Raw genomic sequence first — 27,932 nt, forward strand, 5'->3', positions numbered from 1 at the left:
ATTTTTTTTTTTTTCTCCTTCACTTATGAAGCTTAGTTTGACTGGATACGAAATTCTGGGTTGAAAATTCCTTTCTTTAAGAATGTTGAATATTGGCCCCCACTCTCTTCTGGCTTGTAGAGTTTCTGCAAAGGATCTGCTGTTAGTCTGATTGGCTTCCCTTTGTAGGTAACCCGACCTTTCTCTCTGGCTGCCCTTAACATTTTTTTCTTCATTTCAACCTTGATAAATTTGACAATTATGTGTCTTGGAGTTACTCTTCTGGAGGAGTATCTTTGTGGCATTCCCTGTATTTCCTGAATTTGAATGTTGGCCTGCCTTGCTAGATTGGGGAAATTCTTCTGGATAATATCCCAAAGAGTGTTTTCCAACTTGGTTCCATTCTCCCCATCACTTTCAGGTACACCAATCTGATGTAGATTTGGTCTTTTCACATAGTCCCGTATTTCTTGGAGGCTTTGTTCATTTCTTTTTACTCTTTTTTTCCTCTAAACTTCTCTTCTTTCTTCATTTCATTCATTGGTCTTCAATCACTGATACCCTTTCTTCCACTTGATTGAATTGGCCACTGAAGCTTGTGCATGCATCACATAGTTCTCATGCCATGGTTTTCAGCTCCATCAAGTTATTTAAGGTCTTTTCTATACTGTTTATTCTAGTTAACCATTCATCTAATCTTTTTAAAAGGGTTTAACTTCTTTGTGATGGGTTCGAACATCCTCCTTTAGCTCAGAGAAGTTGGTTGTTGCTGATCGTCTGAAGCCTTCTTCTCTCAACTTATCAAAGTCATTCTCCATCCAGCTTTGTTCCATTGCTGGTGAGGAGCTGCATTCCTTTGGAGGAGAAGAGGCACAATGATTTTTAGAATTTTCAGTTTTTCTTCTTTGGTTTCTCCCCATCTTTGCGGTTTTGTCTACCTTTGGTCTTTGATGATGGTGATGTACAAATGGAGTTTTGGTGTGGATGTCCTTTCTGTTTGTTAATTTTCCTTCTAACAGTCAGCACCCTCAGCTGCAGGCCTGTTGGAGTTTGCTGGAGGTCCACCCCAGACCTTGTTTGCCTAGATATCACCAGCAGAGGCTGCAGGGCAGCAAATATTGCAGAACATCAAATGTTGCTGCCTGATCCTTCCTCTGGAAGCTTTGTCTCAGAGGGGCACCTGGCCGCATGAGGTGTCACTCAGCCCCTACTGGGAAGTGCCTCCCAGTTAGGTTACTTGGGGGTCAGGGACCCACTTGAGGAGGCAGTCTGTCCATTCTCAGATCTCAAACTCCATGCTGGGAGAACCACTACTCTCTTCAAAGCTGTCAGACAGGGATGTTTAAGTCTGCGGAAGTTTCCGCTGGCTTTTGTTCAGCTATGCCCGGTCCCTAGAGGTGTAGTCTATGGAGGCAGGCAGGCCTCCTTGAGCTGTGGTGGGCTCCACCCAGATCGAGCTTCCTGGCTGCTTTGTTTACCTACTCAAGCCTCAGCAATGGCAGAGCCTTGCTGCCATCTTGCAGTTTGATCTCAGACTGCTATGCTGGCAGTGAGTGAGGCACCATGGGCGTGGGACCCTCTGAGCCAGGCAAGGGATATAATATCCTGGTGTGCCATTTGCTAAGACCTTTGGAAAAGCACAGTATTAGGGTGGGAGTGTCCCGATTTTCCAGGTACCATCTCTCATGGTTTCCATTGTCTAGGAAAAGGAATTCCCCAACCCCTTGTGCTTCCCGGGTGAGGCAGTGCCCTGCCCTGCTCCGTGGGCTTCACCCACTGTCTGACAAGCCCCAGTGAGATGAACTCGATACCTCAGTTGGAAATGCATAAATCACCCGTCTTCTGTATCACTCATGCTGGGAGCTGTAGACTGGAGCTGTTCATATTCAGCCATCTTGGAACCAGGCGTAGCTATTCTTATATCAGACAAAACAAACTTTAAAGCAACAGCAGTTAAAAGAGACAAAGAGAAATATCATATAATGGTAAAAGGCCTTGTCCAACAGGGAAATATCACAATCCTAAATATATATGCACTTAACACTGGAGGTCCCAAATTTATAAAACAATTACCAATAAACTTTTATAAGAAATGAGATAGAAATCAACACAATAATAATGGGGGACTTCAATACTCCTCTGATAGCACTAGACAGGTCATCAAGACAGAAAGTCAACAAAGAAACAATGGATTTAAACTATACGTTGGAACAACTGGACTTAACAGATACATACAGAACATTTCATCCAACAACCATAGAATACACATTCTATTCAACAATGCATGGAATTTTCTCCAAGATAGGCCATATGATAGGCCATTAAATGAGCCTCCATAAATTTAATAAAACTGAAATTATAACAAGCACTCTCTCAGATCATAGTAGAATAATACTGGAAGTGAACTCCAAAAAGAATCTTCAAAACCATGTAAATAGACATAAATTAAATAAACTGTTCCTGAATGAGCAATGAGTGAAAAAGAAAATCAAGATGGAAATTTAAAAATTCTTTGAACTGAATGGCAATAATGACACAATCTATCAAAACCTCTGGGATACAGCAAATGTGGTGCTAAGAGGAAAGTTCATAGCCCTAAACACCTACATCAAGAAGACCAAAAGAGCACAAGTGACATTCCAAGGTCACACTTCAAGGAACTAGAGAAACAAGAACAAACCAAACTTAAACCCAGCAGAAGAAAGGAAATAACCAAGATCAGAGCATAACTAAATGAAATTGAAACAAAAAAATACAAAAGACAAAGTAAGCAAAATGTGGTTCTTTGAAAAGATAAATAAAATTGATAGACCATTGGCAAGATTAACCAAGAAAAGAAGAGAGAAAATCCAAATAATCTCATTAAGAAATGAAATAGGAGATATTACAACTGACATCACTGAAATACAAAGGATCAATCAGGACTACTATGAACACCTTTATGCACATAAACTAGAAAACCTAGAATAAATGGATAAATTCCTGGCAAATACAGCCCTCCTATCTTAAATCAGGAAGAACTAGACCCCCTGAATCGGCCAATGACAAGCAGAGGGACTGAAATGATAATTTAAAAATCACCAACCAAAGAAGTCCAGCTCCAGATGGATTCACAGCAGAATTCTACCACACACTCAAAAAAGAATTGATACCAATCCTTTTGACACTATTCTATAAGACAGAGAAAGAAGAAACCCTCCCTAATTCATTCTATGAAGCCAGCATCACCATAATACAAAAGCCAGAAAATAACATAACCAAAAGAGAAAACTACAGACTGATATCCTTGATGAACATAGATGCTCAAATCCTTAGCAAAATACTAGCTAACGGAATCCAACAACATATCAACAAGATAATCCACCATGATCAAGTGGGTTTCATACAAGGGATGCATGGATGCTTTAACATATGCAAGTCAATAAATGTGATACACCACGCAAACAGTATTAAAAACAAAAATCACATGATCATCTCAATAGATGCAGAAAAGGCATTAGACAAAATCCAGCATGGCTTTATGATTGAAACTCTCAGCAAAATCGTTTTTCTAGGGACATACCTCAATGTAATAAAAGCCATCTATGACAAACCCACAGTCACCATAATACTGAACGGGGAAAAGTTGAAAGCATTCCCTCTGAGATCTGGAACAAGACAAGGATGCCCACTCTCACCACTCCTTTTCAACATAGTACTGGAAGTCCTAGTCAGAGCAATCAGACAAGAGAAAGAAATAAAGGGCATTCAAATTGGTAAAGAGAAAGTAAAACGGTCACTGTCTGCTGATGGTATGATCATTTACTTTGAAAACCCTCAAGACTCCTCCAAAAAGCTCCTAGAACTGATAACAGAATTCAGCAAAGTTTCCGGATACAAGATTAATGTACACAAACCAGTAGCTCTTCTATACACCAACAGCAACCAAGGAGAGAATCAAATCAAGAACTCAACCCCTTTTAGAAAAGCTACAAAAATAAAATAAAATACTTAGGAATATACCTAACCAAGGAGGCAAAAGACCTCTACAAGGAAAACCACAGAACACCATTGAAAGGAACCATAGACAGCACAAAGAAATGGAAACACATCTCATGCTCATTGTTAGTTAGAATCAATATTGTGAAAATGACCATACTACCAAAAGCAATCTACAAATTCAATGCAATCGCCATCAAAATCCCCATCATTCTACACAGAATTAGAAAAAACAATTCTAAAATTCATACGGAACCAAAAAAGAGCCCGCATAGTTAAAGCAAGACTAAACAAAAAGAACAAATCTGGAGGCATCACACTACCTGATTTCAAACCATACTATAAGGCCATAGTCACCAAAACAGCATGGTACTGGTATAAAACTAGGCACATAGACCAAAGGAACAGAATAGAGAACCCAGAAATAAACTTATATACTTAAAGCCAACTGATCTCTGACAAAGCAAATAAAAACATAAAGTGGGGAAAGGTCACCCTTTTCAAGAAATGGTGCTGGGATATTTGGCAAGCCACAGGTAGGAGAATGAAACTGGATCCTCCCCTCTCATACAAAAATCAACTCAAGATGGATTAAAGACTTAAATCTAAGACCTGAAACTATACAAATTCTAGAAGATAACATTGGAAAAACCCTTCTAGATGTTGGCTTAGACAAGGATTTCATGGCCAAGAACCTAAAAGCAAATGCAATAAAAACAAAGATAAATAGCAGCACTTGGCTACAAGGCACAAGTGCTCAGAGCAACTATGGAGCTGAGTTCCTGGGCTCAGGGTCCTGTGAAACCACTGTAGCACCTGGGACTTAAGGTGTAGGTTCACTCTTCAAGGCACAAATGAATGTAGTTCTACTAAGCTGGGGTCTGTTGCTTTGAAGCACAACATAGTAGCTGGAGCCAGGGGGCTGGGATATAGCTGTTTTTATGACTATGAGAGGCAGGTCACAGCACTGGCACATGGCACAGCTCTGGGGAAGAACAGTTGCTCTGAAGGATTGAGACCCAGGGAGCAAGGCACAGCTGCAAATTGGGACCTAGAACCAACAGGACACAGTGGCAGCTTGGGTTCTAGGAGATGAAGTGCCATTCATTAATGACTCTAGACCCCTGGATGAGAGCACAGGCTGTAGTTCAGAGTCTGTGAGGCCAAGTGCAGCAACAGCAAGGTCTCAGAAATGTCAAGAGCCACTATGGCAAGATGCCCAAAAGACTATTGTACCTATGACCACCAAAATACTTGTACAAACTGTTAATGGTAGACTGACTTGTAATAGCCTCAAACCAAAAATATCCCAGATGCTTATCCAAAGAAGAAGGGAATGTATACACACACAAACATACACACACACATAGGAAAACTACACAGCACTAAAAAAAACATACTGATATACACAACAACATGGATGACTTTTAAAGACAATATATAGAACCAAAAAATTGAGATGGAATAGAACCAGATAGAAACAGAATCAATACATGATTCTATTTAAATGAAATTTAAGAATAGAAAAAAACTAAGATGACTTAAAGTGATCAACGTCAGATTAGTGGTTACTTATGGGAATGGGATAGAAACTGACAGAGGAGATAGTTTAGATATGTGTCCCTATCCAAATCTCATGTTCAGTTGTAATCCCCAGTGTTGGAGGTGGGGCCTGGTAAGAGATGATTTAATCATGCGAACGGATTTCATAGTGTTGTCATGGTGATAATGAATTCTCCTGAAATCTGGTTTTTTAAAAGTGTGTGGCACTTCCCCTCATCTCTCGGTCCTGTCCCTGCTATTCAAGTCACTTGCTCCCTCTTTGCCTTCCACCATGATTGTAAGTTTCCTCAGGCCTCCCCAGAAGCAAATGCCACCATGCTTTCTGTATAGCATGCAGAACCATTAGCCAGTTAAACCTCTTTTCTTTATAAAGTACGTAGTTCTCAGATATTTCTTTATAGCAGTACAAGAATGAACTAACACAACAGAGAAATAAGGGCACTTTTTGCAGTAGTGGAAATATTCTATACTTTGATCTAAATGGTGGTTACACAGATGTATATAAACATAAAATTTCATTGGGCTGACTATGTAATTTGGTGCACTTTTTGCTTTAAATCTAAAAAGATATAAAAATTAAGAAATAAGTTATATATAGGTTATCTTATATGTGAAATATAAACTATGTTTAGCAAAAATATTCTATGATGAATAAGCAAAATTTCACAAACAAGTTGTGCTTTTGCCAGTAATCTCCAATAAGAACTGCCTTATCAATTCACATTGAATCTCTGACCCCATAGATTGTATTAATATTATTAGCAAACCAAGGCAGGGGAATCCTGCAATAGTTGTTCACAGGATGAAGAAAATGTGCTTTTCCTTAGTTCCTATAGAACTGACGAGGTTACAGTTGTGGCATATTTTATTAGAGCTCTTTCTCTAGCTGTTAGGATTATACTTCACCACCTCCAGGCTAGGCCAAATGATCTGCTTTTGGCCAGTGAAAAATAAGTCGATGGGATATGGACCACTCTGTGCGGAGCTATTATGTGATAGTTATGTTCTCGGTTTCCTCTGCTATGAAACTGGCAATGTCTAGACAGAGGCTGCTCCATGGGCCTAGGTTCTGAAATGAAGATGAACTGGCTTAGAGCCCCATTAGTATAGCTTAAGAAATTAACATTTGTGGTTGAAATCCACTAAGATTTTGAGGTTACCTGTAGGCATAAGTTAGGCCAAGTTGACGTATAGAAACTGGTGACTAGAAGTGTCACCATGACAACAAAAAACTAAAATAAGTGAAATTGTCTCAGGGACCACCCAGTGGATAGCAAGGAAAATGTAAATGGAATTTGGAAAGATGACAATCCATATTATGCATTGGCAAAACATTTTATAAACTGTTGCCTGCCTGTATTAACTTGGAAGATGGTGAAGGTATTGAGTGAGCTTTGGATTTAGGCATACAGACTGGCAAACATAAAGTTAATGACATACTTTGCTTGTTGCATCTGACAAGATATTACATAACAGAAATGCATTTTTTTAAAAAAGCAAAGTTAAACTAAAGTCAGTCAAAATTGAAAGGTACATCTGTTTCTCCTCTCCAAACATAAAAGATAAAACTGAGGGGGCATAAAACTCACCTCATTTCAATGATTAGATCAAGTATACGGCCATAGTATTCTATGTTAAAATTTTTAATTAATTAAGATAGAGCCCATAAAATCCCTTCAGTCAGATGAAATAGCCCATGGATAAGAGGCTAAGTCATGAATCTATCTCCACCTCCAAGAAACCTGATTAGCTCAAGTCATTGGTAATGAAGTTTAGAGAAAGAGGTATTGTAAAAAGAATTGAGAATGAGGCTATAGGCACATGAAGATGACTGAAATCTTACAAATAAAAGAGCATAATGCTGAGAATTTTGTCCTAGTTGGGACTAAATACAATCTGTGACTGTTCTAGACTAAAATGATCCTTGGCATATCTAATAGTCCACGTGCAGGAAGCAGACTGAGAAATCTGCTTAGCTCCAAGGAGGACATATTCTTCAATGTCGTCTTCAATTGTGGCCAACAAGGATGTTGGAGAAAGACTTTTCAGTGGGCACAGCCAAGAGTTAAAGAAAAAAAAAAAACAGACTAGGAAATTATTCTCTGGGGGCAGAATAGGGACCTAATCAAAAAAGTATAACCTGTCTTCCAGGGAGGAGACTTCTTGAAACATCTATCCAATGTTATTTCAGAGTTGCTTTGTCCCTCCCATTATTTCCCTTTCTGAAAAAGAATACTTGTTGTGATTATTTTCTCTCTATTCTATCATTGAATTTGGAACTTGTGGGTGGAAAAAAAGTCATTTTCTGTTTATATGTCTTTGAGAAAGAGAAATTACACTCAGACCTAATTTAGAAAAGACTACCAAAAAATCACTTACTTTCATCCTGACGTCATGCCTTGACTTTTGGATCTTTCTCCTCTGGGGAGAGAAATAAATATATTTTGTGTGCAGAAAGGAGCAAATATTTGTGAATAAAATCGGGGACCATGCTAGATTTTTTGTATTATTCATCATTTGCTGTCTTACCCTGAGAGAGGATTATAAATCCCTCCCTGTTTACCTCAGCTTGGCCATGTAACTTGCTTTGAACAATGCAATATCAGCAAAAGCTTTAATAGGTATCAAAGGTTTTCTCATGCTCTAATTTCCCTCTGCCATGAATTCAGCTATATCCAGAAAGGGGAACTCCATCAACTTGGATCTTGTAGCAAAGATGATGGAGCAGAGTTTCAGTCCATTAACTAACTACAATGGACTTGCTGCATACATCAGGAACAGACCTCTGTTGTTATGAGCTTATGAAGTTTTGAAGTCTTCGTTACTTCAACATAATTTTGCCTGAGTTGATGGACAAGTCTTGCTTCCTTTATTGGTGCTTTGCTGATCCCTTCTGAAAGATGTCCTTGAGCCCTGTTACACTTATATGGAGGGTAAGTTTCTACTATATTCTCACCTTCACCAAACAGATGCTTCAACTGCTAGTTGGGAATATGAGTCACTCACTCTATTGTACTACAAAAATAAGCGCTAAAATATAGTGTTGGGGGAGTAAGGCTTGCCTTCTCATTTTCTCATGACATCACTGTGGTTAGTATCACCGTGTTGGGAATAGACCTGTGGAAGTCTAGTTCAGCAGGTTTCCGCTTTGGCTTGGGATTAGAATGTATTCTTAGAGAACTGCACAAGAAATTTTTTAAAAACCTGCTTTAAGAGATTAAAAGAGATTAGATGTTTCTTCATCAGCATAACCTGTGCTTGTTTTGAACTGGAGAACTAGTTACTCTAATGATATCACAGAAACTCAAAAGGCTTGAATATCTAAGAGGATTTGAGGAAGCCTCTACTGTAAAGCTAATTCTCTCATTTATTGATTTCTAAACTACCACTAAAAGTATGTGTTTATCATCTCAGTCTGATAACTATTTGTTGAGTACTTTGACTTGTGGTTGTAGTACAAAAAACTCAGACCATTTCCCCAGATAAGGAAAAGCAACAATAACCTTGATAGTCTGGGCAAATAGAGAGGGGGTTGGATTCCTGAAAAATCTGTTTTATATAATATTTTCAAGTGAAAAATGTTATGTTCCAAAGCATAGTGTTAAAATAGATGATTATGAATATGTAGGATAGCACAGTGGTCAAGAGATCCTAGGGTCAGACTGCTTGAGTCTGTTCTACTACTTATGAGCTATGTGACTGTTTTAAGTCAGGTTTCCAGGAAACCAACTCGGAGGCAGAGATTTCCACAGAGGAGGCTTATTGAAGAGTGCTCCAAAAATGCACCTTTACAAAAGTAATTTATATTGTCACATTGCCTCCCAAAGAGCACTCTCAACACTGGTGACGGAGTAAGGAGAACAGAATTGAGTTGAAAGGAAAAATTGAACCATGATGTAGTTGCTACAGGGCCTCAGCTGATCCCATGAGGAACTCTAGAGCAGGAATGGTCTTTTAGAGATGTCCTGCATTGAGGCAAGGGGAATTGGTATGGGTTGCTCCTGAAGGAGGGGAATAACTGTGGGTAAAGCTTTGGCCCACTGAAACTCCTGGGGAGGGACTCAACTGTGACTGTCAGCAGCCAATACACCTGGATCTGAAGGTGTTCTGGGAAGTGCCTAGCATTCCTTCAGGAGCACTACGGTTCCCTTGGGAAAGTTATTGAACCTGTCTGTCCTTCAGTCTCTTCATCTATAATATGGGAATAATAATAGTACCTCTCTTTTAAGGCTGTTGTGAAAAAAAATGAATATTTGTAAAGTATCTGGAACACTACCTACCACATAGTGTGGCTATATAAAGTGTTTGTTAAATAAATAATTATCCAGTAGAGGTTTTTAGAGAATATACTTTAACAAACAGAGGAATTTTTAATAGTTTCTTAAATGGTTCATGTGGATAAGTCACTCTGAAAGTACTTTTGAATGTTTGAAAGCAGTGAATTCTCAAGTAATTTAGTTCTCCATGAAAATCTTAAGAAGAGTATTAATTTGCTTGGAAGTTGTTTCTTAATAATCATGTAGATATAAGAACTAGGCTTTATTCAAATTATTACATACTTTGAATTGCTGAAATATGAATTAAAAGAGTATAGTTTTGGAGAGGTGCTATAGTAAATACCTTATGTGCATTTTCTAATTTCTCATTACAACCACTTTAAGGGATAGATCCTATACTGTTATTACCTCTATGTACAGAGGGGAAACTGAGACTCAGAAAGGTTTGCAAGGCCAGAATTCAAAGATGACTCTAAAGCCTTGATGCTTAGCCACTTCAGTATACTTCCTTCCATATAAGCAACCCACACATTCAGCTGTTCCAAATTTTTGAATATTTGTTTGATTTCTTAAGCATTGCACCGAAAGAAAATATGGTCTTCTTTACTGTCCTTCACAAAGATTCATTAATAACCCAACAGCATTATATTGCATTTTTTATTGGAAGAGCCAAGCTGCCCATGTCAGATAATAGATACTTACTCAGCACTTTTCTTTTTATTATTATTATTATACTTTAAGTTCTAGGATACATGTGCAGAACACGCAGATTTTTTACATAGGTATACATGTGCCATGGTGGTTTGATGCATCCATCAACCCATCATTTACATTAGGTATTTCTGTTAATGCGATCCCTACCCTAGCCCCCCAGCCCCTGAAAGGCCCTAGTGTGTGATGTTCCCCTCCCTGTGTCCATGTGTTCTCATTGTTCAGCTTGCATTTATGAATGAGAAGATGTGGTGTTTAGTTTTCCATTCCTGTGTAAGTTTGCTGAGAATGATGGTTTCCAGCTTTATCCATGTCCCTGCAAAGGACATGAACTCATCCTTTTTAATGACTGCATAGTATTCCATGGTGTATATATGCCACATTTTCTCTATCCAGTCTATCACTGATGGGCATTTGGATTGATTCCAAGTCTTTGCTATTGTGAACAGTGCTGCAATAAACACACGTGTGCATGTGTCTTTACAGTAGAATGATTTATAATCCTTTGGGTATATACCCAGTAATGGGATTGCTGGGTCAAATGGTATTGTGGGTTCTAGATCCTTGAGGAATCACCACACTGTCTTCCACAATGGTTGAACTAATTTACACTCCCACCAACAGTGTAAAAGCATTCCTATTTCTCCACATCCTCTCCAACATCTGTTGTTTCCTGACGTTTTAATAATTGCCATTCTAAGTGGCATGAAATGGTATCTTATTGTGGTCTTAATTTGCAATTTCTCTAATGACCAGTGATGATGAGCTTTTTTTTCATATGTTTGTTGGCTGCATAAATGTCTTCTTTTGAGAAGTGTCCATTCATATCCTTTGCCCGCTTTTTGATGGGGTTGTTTGTTTTTTTCTTGTAAATTTCAGTTCCTTGTACATTCTGGATATTAGCACTTTGTCAGATGGATAGATTGCAAAAGTTTTCTCCTGTTCTTATGTTGCCTGTTCACTCTGATGATAGTTTCTTTTGCTGTGCAGAAGCTCTTCTGTTTAATTAGATCCCATTCTTCAATTCTGGTTTTTGTTGCACTGCTTTTGGTGTTTTAGTCGTGAAGTCTTTGCCCATGCCTATGTCCTGAATGGTATTGCCTAGGTTTTCTTCTAGGGTTTTTATAGTTTTAGATCTTACATTTAAGTGTTTAATCCACCTGGAGTTAATTTTTGTATAAGGTGTAAGGAAGGGATTCGGTTTCAGTTTTCTGCATGTGGCTAGCCAGTTTTACTGACACCATTTATTAAATAGGGAATCCTTTCCCCATTGCTTGTTTTGTCAGGTTTATCAAAAATCAGATGGTTGTAAATGTGTGGCATTATTTCCGAGGCTTCTCTTCTGTTCCATTGGCCTATGTATCTGTTTTGGTACCAGTACCATGATGTTTTGGTTACTGCAGCCTTGTAGTATGGTTTGAAGTCAGGTAGCATGATGCCTCCAGCTTTGTTCTTTTTGCTTAGGATTGTCTTGGCTATAAAGTTTGTCCTAATTCTGTGATGAAATTCAGTGGTAACTGGATGGGGATTTTCTAGTTTATTTTTATAGAGGTGTTTATAATATTCTCTGATGGCAGTTTGTATTTCTGTGAGATCAGTGGTGATATCCCCTTTATCATTTTTTATTGTGTCTATTTGATCCTTCTCTCTTTTCTTCTTCATGAGACTGGCTAGCAGTCTATCTATTTTGTTAATCTTTTCAAAAAAACAGTTCCTGGATTCATTGATTTTTTTGGCGGGTTTTTCGTGTCTCTATCTCCTTTAGTTCTGCTCTGATCTTAGTTATTTCTTACCCTCTGCTAGCTTTTGAATTTGTTTGCTCTTGCTTTCTAGTTCTTTTAATTGTGATGTTAGGATGTCAATTTTAGATTTTTCCCTCTTTCTCCTGTGGGAATTTAGTGCTATAAATTTCCCTCTAAACACTGCTTTAGCTGTGTCCCAGAGATTCTTGTATGTTGTGTCTTGTTCTCATAGGTTTCAAATAACTTACTTATTTCTTCCTTCATTTCCTTATTTACTCAATAGTCATTCAGGAGCAGATTGTTCAGTTTCCAGTACTTGTGTGGTTTTCAGTGAGTTTTTTAATCCTGAGTTTTAATTTGAATGCAGTCTGAGAGACTGTTTGTTACTATTTCTGTCTTTTGTGTTTGCTGAGGAGTGTTTTACTTCCAATTATGTGGTCAATTTTAGAATAAGTGTGATGTGGTGCTGAGAAGAATGTATATTCTCTGGATTTGGGGTGGAGCGTGCTGTAGATGTCTATTAGGTCTGCTTGGTCCAGAGCTGAGTTCAAGTCCTGGATATCCTTGTTAATTTTCTGTTTCATTGATCTGTCTAATATTGACAGTGTGGTGTTAAAGTCTCCCACTATTATTTTGTGGAAGTCTAAGTCTCTTTGTAGGTCTCTAAGAATATGCGTTATGAATCTGGGTGCTCCTATATTGGGTGCATATATATTTAGGATAGTTAGCTCTTCTTGTTACATTGATCTCTTTACCATTATGCAATGCCCTTCTTTGTCTTTTTGGATCTTTGTTGGTTTAAAGTCTGTTTTATTGGAGACTGGGATTGCAACCCCTGCTTTTTTTTTTTCTTTCTATTCGCTTGGTAAATATTCCTCCATCCCTTTATTTTGAGCCTATATGTGTCTTTGCACGTGAGATGGGTCTCCTGAATATAGCCGACTAATGGGTCTTTACTCTTTATCCAATTTGCCAGTCTGTGTCTTTTAATTGGGGCATTTAGCTCATTTACATTTAAGGTTAATATTGTTATTTGTTAATTTGATCCTGTCATTATGATGCTAGCTGGTTATTTTGCCCATTATCTGATGCAGTTTCTGCATAGTGTCGATGGTCTTTACAATGTGGTATGTTTTTGCAATGGCTGGTACTGTTTTTTTCTTTCTACATTTAGTGCTTCCTTCAGGAACTCTTTAAGGCAGGCCTGGTGGGGACAAAATCTGTCAGTATTTGCTTGTCTGTAAAGGATTTTATTTCTGCTTTGTGTATGAAGCTTAGTTTGGCTGCATATGAAATTCTGGGTTGAAAATTCCTTTCTTTAAGAATGTTGAATATTGGCCCCCACTGTCTTCTGGCTTGTAGGGTTTCTGCAGAGAGATTTGCTGTTAGTCTGATCGGCTTCCCTTTGTGGGTAATCCAACCTTTTTCTCTGGTTGCCCTTAACATTTTTTTCTTCATTTCAACCTTGGTGAATCTGACAATTATGTGTCTCGGGGTTGCTCTTCTCGAGGAATATCTTTGTGGTGTCCTCTGTATTTCCTGAATTTGAATGTTGGCCTGTCTTGCCACTGTGTGGAAGTTCTCCTAGATAGTATCCTGAAGAGTGTTTTCCAACTTGGTTCCATTCTCCCCATCACTTTCAGGTACACCAATCAAACATGTGTTTGGTCTTTTCACATAGTCACATATTTCTTGGAGGCTTTGTTCATTTCTTTTCATTCTTATTTCCTCTAATCTTGTCTTCACACTATATTTCATTAAGTTAATCTTCAGTCTCTGATATCCTTTCTTCAGTTTGATCAGTTCAGCTATTGATACTGATGTATGCTTCACGAATTTCTTGTGTTGTGTTTTTCAGCTCCATCAGGTCATTTGTGTTCCTCTCTAAACTGGTTATTTTAGTTAGCAATTTCTCTAACTTTTTTTTCAAGGTTCTTAGCTTCCTTGCATTGGGTTAGAACATGCTCCTTTATCGCAGAGGAGTTTGTTATTACCCACCTTCTAAAGCCTACTTCTGTCAATTCATCAAAGTCATTCTCCATCCAGGTTTGTTCCCTTGCTGGCGAGGAGTTGTGATCCTTTGGAGAAGAGGTGCTCTTGTTTTTGGAATTTTCAGCCTTTTTGTGCTGGTTTTTCCTCATCTTCATGGATTTATCTACCTTTGGTCTTTGATGTTGGTGACCTTCAGATGGGGTTTCTGTGTGGTCGTCCTTTTGTTGATGCTATTCCTTTCTGTTTGTTTGTTTTTCCTTCTAACAGGTTCTTCTGCTGTAGGTATGTTGAAGCTTGCTGGAGGTCCACTCCAGACCCTGTTTACCTGGATATCACCAATGGAGTCTGCAGAACAGCAAAGATTGCTGCATGTTCCTTCCTCTGGAAGCTTCATCCCAGAGGGGTACCCTCCAGATGCCAGCTGGAGCTCTCCTGTATGAGATGTCTGTTGACCCATGCTGGGAGGTTTCTCCCAGTCAAGAGGCATGAGAGTAAGGGACCCACTTAAGGAGGCAGTCTGTCCCTTAGCAGAGCTTGAGCACTGTGCTGGGAGATCCACTGCTCTCTTCAGAGCTGGCAGGCGGGAACGTTTAAGTTTGCTGAAGCTGCACCCACAGCCACCCCTCCCCTGAGGTGCTCTGTCCCAGGGAGATGGGAGTTTTACCTATAAGCCCCTGACTGGGGATGTTGCCTTTCTTTCAGAGATGCCCTGCCCAGAGAGGAGGAATCTAGAGAGGCAGTCTGGCTATAGCAGCTTTGCCAAGCTGTGGTGGGCTTTGCCCAGTTTGAACTTCCTGGATGCTTTGTTTACAATGTAAGGAGAAAACCACCTACTCAAGCCTCAGTAATGATGGATACCTCTCCTCCCATCAAGCTTGAGCCTCCTAGTCCACTTCAGACTGCTGTTCTGGCAGCAAGAATTTCAGGTCAATGGATATCAGCTTGCTGAGCTCTATGGGGGTGGGATCTGCTGAGCTAGACCACTTGGCTGCCTGGTTTCAGCCCCCTTTCCTGGGGAGCAAATGGTTCTGTCTCACTGGCATTCCAGGCACCACTGAGGTATGAAAAAAAAACTCCTGCAGCTAGCTTGGTGTCTGCCCAAAAGGTTGCCTAGTTTTGTGTTTGAAACCCAGTGCCCTGGTAGCATAGGCACCCGAGGGAATCTCCTGGTCTGTGGGTTGTGAAGGCCATGGGAAAAGCATAGTATCTGGTGTGGAGTGCACTGTTGCTCATGGCACAGTCCTTCATGTCTTCTCTTGGCTACAGAAGGGAGCTCCCCGACCCCTTGCACTTCCTGGATAAGGCAATGCCCCACCCTACTTCAGCTCACCCTCTGTGGGCTGCACCCATTGTCTAACCAGTTCCAATGAGATGAGCTTGGTACCTCAGCTGGAAATACAGAAATCACCTACCTTCTGCATTGATCTTGCTAGGAGCTACAGACTGGAGCTGTTCCTATTCAGCCATCTTACCGGCCACCGTACTCAGCACTTTTCTAATCATAGTATCTAATAGCAGTCTCACCCTTCAAAAAACTGATCCTTTGAAAACAGCTAATGTATTGTCACTAATCCACTAGTTCATAGTTTCTTGTAGTTCTGCCCAAAGTCAGCAATTGTCGGCCAGTTGAGTAACTTAACCATACTACTAATGTTTAACTGATGTACCCCCTTGACAATTCCATTGCTAAATTCTAACGTTTGGAGTTTCCTGTGTAAGCTAAATTTTAACAAGGATGACCTAAGACACAAGGTCAGGTTAAATAAGGTAAAGAAGACAAAAAGCATTCCTGACACTGGAGAATGCTGGTTTTCAAAACAGAAAATATTATAGTGCTATTTCACCTTTCAACATGCATTTTTCCTATCCCGTCACACCAACTCCAATTTGTTCAGGTAGTGGACTAAGATCCCTAGGCTCAGGAATTAGACTCTAACCCCAGAAGACTAGGTTCAGAAAATGCTAATCAGAATGCCATTAAACAGTGATTGATCCAAGTGTGGGCGGTTAATTCAAATCTGCCCAGTGAAACATAAAGGGAAGTCTTACAGGTAGAACTTCCCTTCCAATATAAAGGCAAAGCCTGGCTAGGAGAAAGCCCCTTACCTGTCTACTAGCTTCTTTGTGTTTTGATGTGATGACTGAAAATGCAACACCCATCTTGTGAACATGAATAAAACAACCAAGAGAATCACAGAGATGCCAGCCCTGACATCAACACATGGAACAAAAGCCAAAAGTGACTTAACCCCAGACTATTTGAGGCAAAGTTCAAAATTGTTATTTTTTCCAAACACATCACTGACTGATTTGGTGTCCTCATACTGCTCTTCATCTCTTCTCTCACTTCCACTTCCCAACATTCTCTCAGCTGCCTGTTACATTGTCAAGGATAATATCATTTGCATTCAATTCTCTAACATCTAAAACATTCTATGCCTTGTTTATAGATTCATTGTGAATGCTAAAACCAATAAATTGTGTTTCCGTTATTATAGCTATGTTAATATTATGGCTATGCTAATGTTCTAGTAGGATCAAGTAGTGGGTTATAATTACATATCCAGTACAATTATACCTGAGCCACTCAAAGGAGAATGTCAAGTTCAAAAAAGGTCTCTTTTCTTATCTGCACCATCAATAGCTCAACATTTAAGTTGACTATATATTTGGAGTATTTACTGCTCAAGTGGTATATATTTTTTATTTTTCCTGGAGTCTTTGATTGCGTTTGTTTTCTTTTTTGGAAAATAAACATATGCCTTCTTTACCATGTCTTCAATATTTTACAGATTCTACCTCATTGTTGGAATCTAGCACATTCTTTTGCTAAAGTCTACTAACTACTATTGGTCTAGTGATTTGGATTGGTTTCAAATATCTAGGCCACAAATTTCTTGTACAACTTTTTGTTTTTCTAGGAATTTTGAATTGCCTTTTTTTATAAAAGGGCCTTTATCATATATTCAAGCTTTCAGCCATTTATCCATTCTATAGAGGTGCTTTTTAAAAATGTTCTTTCCCAAGACTTCTGTTCTCCTAATTTTGTTTGTTTGTTTTTTGAGATGGAGTCTTGTTTTGTCACCCAGGCTGGAGTGCAGTGGCACAATCTTGGCTCACTGCAACCTCCACCTCCTGGATTCAAGCGATTCTCCTGCCTCAGCCTCCCCAGTAGCTGGGATTACAGGCACATGCTGCCACACCCTGCTAATTGTTTTTTTGTAGAGATGGGGGTTTCATCATGTTGGCTAGGCTAGTCTTGAACCCCTGGCCTCAGGTGATCTGCCCACCTCAGCCTCCCAAAGTGTTCAGATTACAAGCGTGAGCCACCACATCTGACCCTAATTTAGTTTTGATTGCTTGTTCACTAGGCCTGATGAACAGTGATTATTCTGGACTTTATCATTCAACAAGGTTGAATCATTATTTTCTGTGACGCTTACTCATGTCTCAGTTAAATCCTTCATTGTGAGGTACATCCTGAAGTAATTTCCTAAGAAGAGTTGAATAGAAGATGAACATTTGGCATTTGAAGATTTCTACACTTTTTATACTTTATTTTACCATATATTTGACTGATAAGTTAGTTGGTTCTAGAATTTTAGGTTTAAATAATCTTCTAAAATTTTGAAGACATTATACTAGTATCTTCTAGTAAACAATTTTGCTGTTGCAAAGACTGTTACCACTTTGGTTCTGATTTCTCTGTAGGTAGCCTTTTTTTCTGGGCAATTTTGAGATACTTTTAATCCCATGTTCTGAAACATTTTTATTTTTGGTCATTAAAATTCAATGTTATGAGTATATATTTTTAATTATTTGTTGTTCTGGGCACTCAGATTTATATCTGAAGATATATATCTCCTTTCATCACTGAGAAATGTTCTTTATTATTTTACAGAAAATGTCTTACCCTTCACTTTCCCTGAACTCTCCCTGTGGGAATCCTATCAGCTGAAAATTGGTCCTCCTGGATTGATACCCTATACTTTTTCTTATATATAGTTTTCTCTTCTTTTTCAAAAAAACTTTGATTTTATATTTTGGGACATTGCGTAAACTTTATCTTCCAACTATTATTTAATTTAAAAAATTTGGAATTGTATTTGTAATTTTCAAGTGTTCTTTTTCATTTTGTTATTGTTCATTTTTAAATCATCCTGTTCTGAGTGTGTATAGGTAAGCTTTTCTCAAATAGAAATTAGAATGATTTTAAAAGTTATCTGCTACTCTCTGAGATATTTGTTTTCATAGAGTTTATATTTTCTATTAATCTCAGTCTTTCTCTGTAATGCCTAAAGGATTTCTTCAAGTGTTTTGTGATTCTTATTGTCCTATCTACACATTTTACATTTTAGAACTTGAGACAAATATTTGACAGGGAGCTTTATGTCTGCAGGAGAGTCTTGTTGATTCTTACACCTTGCCTAGTTATACAGAAAGGTAATGAGTCATTAATGTCAGAATGAGGAGAGCTTTTTAAAAGGGGTTCCTAATTTCTCCCAAGGCAATTGGTTCAATCATCTTAGAGAAGAACCCTCTGATATTTTACGTAAGATAAGAAACTGGCATTAGGTTGATTGGCAAGCAGAGGTGGGAGAGGGAGTTCTATATACAGTAGTTCCCCCATTTGTGGTTTTGCTTTTTGCAGTTTGAGTTGCCCACATTCAACTGCGGTGCAAAAATATTAAAAATTCCATAAATAAATAATTCGTAAGCTTTAAATGGCATGCCATTTTCAGTAGTGTGATGAAACTCTGTGTTATCCTGCTGCATCTTGCCTGGGATGTGAATATTCTCTTTATCCAGTGTTTCCACACTGGCTATGCCACCAACTTTTTACTCATTTAGTAGCCGCCTGGATTATCAGATTGACTGTTGCAGTATTGCAGTGCTTGTGTTCCAGCAACCCTTACTTTACTTAGTAATGGCCCCAAAGTGCAAGTCTAGTGATGGTGAATTCTTATAATTGTTTCATTTTTGTTGTTGTTAATCTCTTACTGTGCCTAACCTATAAACTTTACCATAGGTATGTATCTATAGGAACAGCCATAGCGTATGTAGGATTCGGTACTATCCACTGTTTCAGGCATCCACTGCAGGTCTTGAAATGTATTCCCTAAGGATAGGGGGGGATTACTATACACATCTACTGTTGACATCCATTCTCAGCCAGCCCCACTTCCCATTCCCATCTTCAGTACTGCCTGCAATGTCTGAGTCCAAGGCTTCATGAGATTCTCTTGGCCATCCATCTATGGCCTTTACTGTGGCTTACTTTGCATGTGTTCTAGTCCATAGGTGGCTTCATCACTCAAACTTGCATTTGCCTTTCATCATTCTGAACTTTGTGGGAGTCTCTGGTTCACCTGTGCCCTCTTCCATAATGTTTTTATTAAGAATCGTTGTAATAGAGTCTTCAAAAGGGAGGTCTTGGCTCACCAATTTGTATAGAAATTATTTTTGTATTTAAAAAAAAAATATCTTGGAGGCAGGATAGGAAGTATGTATTTTTCTCTCAACATGAAAACCTGGAGGCATGGGCACCAGTGGAAAGGGTATTTCACAATCCAGGTAGTAGATGATGGACATCTAGACCAATGTAGTGGTCATGAAGATATGTATAACAAGTTGATGATTTTGATCTGCTAAGGAGGTAGAACAGCACTCATGGTTCATTGAAGGAGTGAAATAAGAGGTGGGAATTAAGAATGACATTCAGGTGCCTGAACTAAGCTACTACCTGGCAGATGGAATTCTTTGTGACATAGGGAACTTGAGAGATATGCTTCAGTGGGGTAGATGGGCAAGTTTTGATTTGGATAAGTTAACACATGTCATTTAAATCCAAGTTTTCTGGAATGAGTTGAACATCTAAGTCAAAAGTTCAGGAGATCTGAACTGAAAGTGCAGATTTTGTAGTTATCAGCATATGGATGCTATTTGAAGACACATAGGTGGCTTCAAATGGGTACCATTGCTGTGACAGAACAAGAGGAGTAGGAGTCATGCCTTGGGCAGAAACCTGGAAGAATACAAGTATGAAACAGACAAGAGGAAGGGGAGCTCACAAAAGCACCTAAGAAGAAAGAGAAAGAGACAAAGGATTAAACACCGACAATTTGTTTGAGGAAGAAATAAAAAGGTGTGACAAATTCTAAGAAGATTTAGGCATAAATATATGAGAAAATCCAGGAGACAGAAGTGTCCAGAAGCTCTGCTGCCCATCTGATGCACCCTCCTGGCAAAGCCTAACTCTGGATCAATCCCACTATCATCCCTCATTTGGATTATTGCAATGGTTTCCATTGGTCAGTCTGCCTCAGTCCAGCACCTCTCCAATCTATTCCTTATTCGGGGCAAATCCAATGAGCTGTTTCTCTTCCAAAAACCTTAACAGATTGCCACTGCCCTTTAATGTCAGGCCAAACTCTGAGCTGCAGGAAGGGTACCATGGTGTCAAACATTGCTGAGATGTACACTATCTCCAGGAAACACATCATGGACCTTGTTTTCTCAGAAACTATCATCTCTGAAAAGCCTCGTTCAGACCTTCCCTGGTCAGACCACAAGCTCCTAACTGGCCAATGTGTTCAGTCGGATATGCTGGTACTTAGTCTCCACAAAAATATACTGTTCCTTGAACTTTCCACATTCTCTTTCTCCTTCAGCCCCTTCTGTCTTAACTGCCATGGTGTTTCCTCTGCCTAGGCCAATCTTCTCACCGTCTACCTGCCTTCTTCCACACATGCTTCGGGTCTCCACTCAACTATCCCTCCAAGGTCCACCCAGTATCCATTAGTCAGGTTTATTCTCCCATTTCCCCATCCTTTTACAACACTTATTGTAATTCATAATACTGTATTTACAATTTTTAAGTTTATTTATTATATAGCTCCTCTTCTAAAACACACAATTCATTAGGGCAGGGATTATATCTTTTTTTTTTTTTTTTCCTCATTGCTTTAACTAAACAAAGAGTCTGGCACACAGATGTCCCATTATTATTAAATTAGCAATAGAACAAATGAATGGCAATTCTCTGCCTGCACCATTTTGTCTTACAGCTTCCAGGTTTGAAATGTCTTTAACCACTTTAATTCCACTTCAGACTATTTGTCTGGCAAACACTTGCTCACAAAACAAACAAACAAACAAACAAACAAACAAAAAAACCTGACAGATTGCTTTGAGACTTCCTGACAATTTGGCCTCTTATTCCCACAAAGAATTGTTAACTTCCTCATTTGGACATCCCTGGTACCCAGCACATACTTCTATTATAGTGCTTATAAATTGTTATTGCACTACTTTGACTACACGTCTTTTTCATTTGATGGTTACTTGAAATTAAGAATCATGTCTTATTTTTGGTTCTTCAGCAACTACCTCATTCAATGTTTATCAAGGATGAATGAAAAAAAATCAAATATAGATTAATATCTTCTTGATGTCCCTAAATCATTATTCAGACCACTAATTACAATTTATTTTTACCTTTAAGATATTTAATCAGGTTAATAATTTAATCAGTGGATTTCAGTCAATATAAAAGACCAGTTGTGGTGTCCTGCCTCTGAACTAAATAACCCAATTCTTAAGTATTTGAATATATATATATATATATATATATATATATTTTTTTTTTTTTTTTTTTTTTTTTGAGACGGAGTCTCACGCTGTTGCCCAGGCTGGAGTGCAGTGGCGCGATCTCGGCTCACTGCAAGCTCCGCCTCCCGGGTTCCCGCCATTCTCCTGCCTCAGCCTCCTGAGTAGCTGGGACTACAGGCGCCCGCCACCGCGCCTGGCTAATTTTTTGTATTTTTAGTAGAGACGGGGTTTCACTGTGGTCTCGATCTCCTGACCTTGTGATCCGCCCGCCTCGGCCTCCCAAAGTGCTGGGATTACAGGCTTGAGCCACCGCGCCCGGCCCAGTATTTGAATATATTTTATACAGTTTTTAAATATCTTCTTTCTTCCTGTCAAGACTAAGCTATTCTTGCTACATCAATTCTCTTATCAATAATTTTCTCTGTTGTTTCTACTTTCCTCCATTTAAAGAAATCTATAGATGACTGAGCTTGTTAACATTTTGAATTAAATGAGCATAAATATATTCTGAATGAGGATTTGAGATCTAAGGTGCTCAAGCTGTCATGCTTAGACCTTGAGAAAGAAGATTTGGTATCTCAGAGGGTTTTGTGTCCTACCTCCTAGTTCTCAGAGGGGACAGGTAGGCTATATAGCATAATGAAGGGTTGGTAAAAATGCAAAAACATATGCAAAAGTGTAATTTTTTTCATAATATACTAAATATAATTTGATCTAATTTCTTGACTTTTATCGTTACGCATGATAATATTATTTAATGAATCTTCTGTGTGTATGCTGAAGATACAAATTCTCCCGTATTAGAATCTATTCTGTGTGTGGCTTCTGCTCCTGCTTTCGGCTCAATGATAAAATCCAAATCCCATTCCCTAGCCCCCATTATCACCACCACTATCAGTCCCCTCATACTCAGAGCGATTATCTCCGTTAAGTTTTCAGATTGAAAGACTGAGCCAATGTCACCGCCTCATTATTTTTGTTTTTACGTCACCTTTTACTGCAACCAGAAGTTCTCTTTCATCCTATTATTTGGTACCCACCCCCCAACCCAACACCACCACTCTCTGATTATAATTTTGGACTGAAGCTACCTAGAGAATTTTAAATATTACACAAAACCTTGGACAGACCCAGCAAAAGTGTATATAATGTATCTTCTGTTAAAAGTTATTCTAAGATTTCATTCATTTGAACAATTATTTTTGAATAAGTACTTATTATGCTTAGCAGTTTTTTTGTTTTGTTTTGAGAATTAATTTACTGTATACCACATCCTGAATTCAAGAAAGTGGTATTTTATATTTCACTAACTTTATAAAAGAAGACAATACTATCTTCTCAAAAAAAAATTCCTATCGCTCTTAGTTGGACCTATTTTTTCTTGCTTTGATTCTTTGCATAATAACATTTCATTAATACTTAGATAATTCTTATAAGCTTTTTAAAAAAATATAATTTGGACACTAATTTTATCCTCCTGCCGGGAGTAACTAAAGCAACGTGGGGACAGGGACTCTGACTTGCTCATCTTTGTATTCCCTGCATCACCCAAAGAAGTAAAATAATAGGCATTGAACAATTATTTGAGGCATTGAACAGAAACACTTGACACTCATAAATGCATAAAGTTACTTTATTTTAAGTATACATATAATTTTGAAAAATATAAATGCTAAAATATCTCATCTTCTTCATCTCTTAATTCCATAAAAGTCACAATAGAAAGCTTCATAAAACTGTAAAATACTATGTTATAGGAATTTTAGGATTTATATTGGAAAAAGTTATTAGTAATATATTGAAATGTTTTCTGTTCTTTATCATTTTGTTCCACCATGTTGATCTACTTCATTTAAAATAAAAAGATGCATCATTTCTCTCTCCAAAGTTAATAAAGACTTAAGAGAATAAAAATAAGAATATCTGAAAGTGCGTATTGATTCTGAAAAGTAATGTGTACGAATATGTACCAGCCATGAAAATGGCTAAAAAGAGGCAACTATTCACTCTTTTCACATTGTAGGACTGGGACAAAGTTACTTCTGGCTCTAAAAGTTTCACTGGATGACTTTAGCCCTGAGTTGCTATATTTGCCTAGGAAACAGAATTCTTGCTTTTTATACATACCCATAGAGCACAATGAAATGAGCCAGGAAATTGGACATATCTAAATCTCTCGTCAAAACACAACTTGACTGGTTAGCATATTACAAAACTTTTTTAAAATTTTAGGCTGCAATGAAGCTCAATGAAATCATCTGAAAACTCATGGCCTTTCAGATAGTGAAGTGCTACAAAATATCACTTGATTGTACCCAGCCACTTAGTGCCACTGGGCTTCATGCTCATGCTGTGAAGAGCAGATGTGAAATATCATGAAATATAAATCAGAAAATCTCAGGTTCCTGCACCAAAATCATTAAGTAGTATGAAAAGGATTGAAGAAGGCTTTGTCCCATCCCTGAACAATGTCAACCTCTGTAATACAACTCAAATTATTTCATTTTGTTTTTAAAATATAGTCAGCAGTCAATACATTTCAAGTACTTTAACACAGTTAAAAAAGGAACCAAAAAACTCGGAAGACAATCATTCTCTATTAAACACCAGTATATAGTTGATAAAAGATTTACTCTGTATGGGTTGGTGCATGAGCATAAAATACACGCAAACTGAATTACAGACAGCAGACAACTGTTTTTCCTCCTCTCTTGGAGGTGGAAGGCTGAGGAGAGAGGTTTTTGTTTTCCTACTTCTTAAGTCAGTTAAGTCCTCTCCCCAGCCCCACTCCTCAACCTTGATTGGGAGAAGAGGCAGGGACATTACTGCCCCTGGCACACAAAACAATTAGAATTCCAAGTATTCATTTCACACAGTAGAGAAGATGACTTTTATCAAGGAAAACAGTGTGTCCAAGATATTTTTCTCCCAAACACAAAACCAGACGCATTTTTGCTCTTTTGATAAGGCAGACGCTTGACTTAGTCATCTTTTCTTCCAACAGTGTTTCTGCAACCACAGCCAGGACTTTCTGGTTAACAACTCTAAGCGGACTTTGTCTTTGTCTTTTGCATCCTTTATCTCCGTAAGTCACATTATGGAGAAAAGGGAGAAACACTTATAAAAAAATGTACTGTTGTAATTTGTGTCCAGTTTGCATAGAAACAAAACCACCACCAAATCTGGTTCATTCTTAGGCAATGGGTAAATTTAGCTAAGATACGGATAATTTGGTGTTACTAGGTAAAGCTCAGGTTTTGCTTGTTAGTTTGGTTAACTACTTCTGTTCCTTTGAAAGTAATGACATTTTTAAACACTTCCCTGGGTTCTCAGAATATTGAAAGGATTTGATATTAACTGTTTATTTAGCAAATGTAAGGTACTATTCTGTGTTCATGTCATAAATATCAATATGGATCATAAACAGAGGTACACATAGGTTTCACCTCTACTCACAGGCTGACATGATGAGTTTAGTTGCTTCAGGAATTCTTTGATAGGTATAGAAACGGGCATGAACCACAGATACTTGATTCATGATCAGAAAAATAATGTTTTAGCTAGAGCTTTTATAAAAGTAAACAAAAGTACCTTTAACTTAACAAGATCACAGGTTAAGCTGAAACTATACATGGTTTTTAAACAATTTATTGATGCTTCCGTGAGTAAAGAAAAAGGGAAAGTCTTCTTATACTGGTTTATATTAGGGTAATAGAAAGCTACATAATACAGAATAATCATTTTAAGGATAGCCCTAAATACAAATATGAAGCCAGAATTTGGCAGGTGAGGTTTCAACACAATAACAAATAATTTGCCACTATTATTTTAATGAAAAAATTATGGTCATTATTGTCTAATTTGTATAAATTAAAAGTTTCAGGAGTATCAGGTACTGTAAAAGTAACAACTAACTCAGGATAATAACATTTTTGTAATCAAAATTACAAGGAGACAGAATAATAATTTAAGTAACATAACAATGAGTGGGAATCAATAAGTACATATTATCAAACCAAAAAATGTGGTTTCATTCTGCTTCCAGTATAACCCTCAACAACTGGTTATAGTTAGGACATATCACAGTTGTGGTTATATGAATCCAAAATTATAATTTTAACATTTAAAATGTTTTTTAATATACATTCACAATATGTAATGTATCATATTAAAAACAACCTTTAAATACCATGTTGAATTTGGTTAATAAATGTCTAATTTTCAGTGTGGTACTTTGAAATATACATACATATAATATGTACACTAATATGTTCTAAAAGTCCCACTTACAAAGAATAATTGCCTTTGCATCCTGAAAAAAGTGCATGAGAGTACCGTTACACTGTACTCTGCAGCTCTGTAATCCCATTACATTTTATAGACATGTAAATGGGCTATTAATACTCCTATGAATTTTATATTGCATGTATGAGCTATTATATCAATTATAATGACTGATATCTGGGAAATAAACGATATTTGCTCTCATTTTCATATGGACAGACTTCTTGGACCCTTAATGGATTTTTTCATATGTGGTTTGGGTTTTATGAAAACTGGCACAAGAGACTCAATGACTTTGCCCTCTGCCTACTGTCACTCTTTTGCTTTCTAACATTGCACATATATGCACCAACCATGGCACAGAGCACATACACAAACACACAAATATTTCAAAATGAGAAAATGTCTAACAATACTGCATAGGACATTGACGTGGTCATACAATCAGCATCTGCACCCAGATGCTACTATTATCAGAACGTCGGTTCTTCTCATGACATAGGAGTTTGTCTCTTCTCCCTCAATCTCCTTCATAGAACAGTTAAGTTTCTTTTAAAGAAAGGGAAAAATTGATGCTTAGAAACATGGTGCTTTTAATCTGATCTTGCCTTCTGGCTTACCCTAGAGATTGTGTATTTGTGTGTGTGTGTATGTGTAAAAATCACATTATATACAATACAATTTTTACAGAAAGCCTGGCAGCTACAAATAAGAGGTAGAACTACTCAAAACTATGTTTCCTGCTGCAGGAAAAAATTCATTTTCTTTACAGTAATTAAAAAAAAGTTTTAAAAATTGACAAAAAATAAGTTGCAGGTTAGGCCCCATAATTTAAACAACAAAATCTAGGAAGAAAAATATTCTTCAATGTACTCAACAGATAAGTTCATTAAAGGGTTAAAAAAAGTTGCATAGGAAAAAAGGGACATTCCAGCACTTGCTACAATGATGGCAATGGTTTCTCTATAGGGAGTAAAGTACCTTCAGGTTTCTCTTCTTTTGATAACTCTAAGATTAGGGTTTACAAGCAAGAGCAAGTTAAAATAGCAGCACTTTTTCCAGTCCCGGAGAGCTCTATAAATGAGAAGGGACTCTGTCTGGAGGTCAAGGTTTGTTCTACCAGACAAAGACAAGCCAGTAAGCACAGCCCCAAAGCTAAAGTTTGAATAAAGTTCCTTCAATATTTTCATGTTATAAAATCCTTAATACTTGCATCCTCTGCTTAATAGAGGCAAAGGGCAGGGTCTGTGTGTGTCTGTGTCTTGAGTGACAGAAGAATTTGGTTATCAGAGGACACATCTGAAAGTTTAAGAACAAAAGGGGTATTACTCAGATGCTGTTTTTAAGGAACGGTGCACTATTGTCTTGATTGTATCTATGCAAGAGAGAAGCAGAGAGAGCGCTGTATTATTTGGCCTGTGACCAAAAACTGAGACAAAATAAAAGTTAAAAAATAAACAAACAGCCAAACAAAAACCAACGACATTAACAACAAACGTCAGTTTTAAGAAAGACGAACAGGTTACAATGTAGTTTCTGTTCCCTTGCTCCTCCAGAAATAATCATTGTCTTCAGGCTCAAGTTCTATTCTAATTTGAGGCACAACTTTTACTGGAGTTCTAGGAGGACTAGAGGAAAAGGAAAAAAAAAAAAAAGTAGTAAGTAAATCACATTTCCTTCATCATCTGTCAAATGTTTATGCATTGTACAGAAGTCAAGTATGTCCTTCCTTGTTCTCTTTTAATACTTATATTCTCTTTGTGTATTTAAAACAAACACTTTAAATGGGATGAAG

At 37.8% G+C, this 27,932-nt stretch overlaps 1 protein-coding gene and 1 long non-coding RNA gene across 5 annotated transcripts in view; both read right to left on the reverse strand.

The window, feature by feature from the left end:
* The window catches only part of LOC144341164 (uncharacterized), a 49,432-nt gene extending 33,095 nt beyond the window's left edge, over positions 1 to 16,337 (reverse strand). Inside the window, exon 1 of the long non-coding RNA XR_013417941.1 lies at positions 15,655 to 16,337. This is a non-coding gene — a long non-coding RNA (uncharacterized LOC144341164). The remainder of the gene's footprint in view (positions 1 to 15,654) is intronic.
* Positions 16,338 to 23,472: 7,135 nt separating this feature from the next.
* SLC4A4 (solute carrier family 4 member 4) overlaps positions 23,473 to 27,932 on the reverse strand; it is a 430,044-nt gene continuing 425,584 nt past the window's right edge. For all 4 annotated transcript variants that reach the window (XM_078003501.1, XM_078003500.1, XM_015138561.3 and 1 more), the window contains one exon: positions 23,473 to 27,765. In XM_078003501.1, coding sequence (XP_077859627.1) covers positions 27,660 to 27,765 — 106 coding nt within the window. In that variant the 3' untranslated portion in view covers positions 23,473 to 27,659. The remainder of the gene's footprint in view (positions 27,766 to 27,932) is intronic.

Source organism: Macaca mulatta, chromosome 5 (genome assembly GCF_049350105.2).
Source record: "Macaca mulatta isolate MMU2019108-1 chromosome 5, T2T-MMU8v2.0, whole genome shotgun sequence".
Taxonomy (NCBI): Eukaryota; Metazoa; Chordata; class Mammalia; order Primates; family Cercopithecidae; genus Macaca; species Macaca mulatta.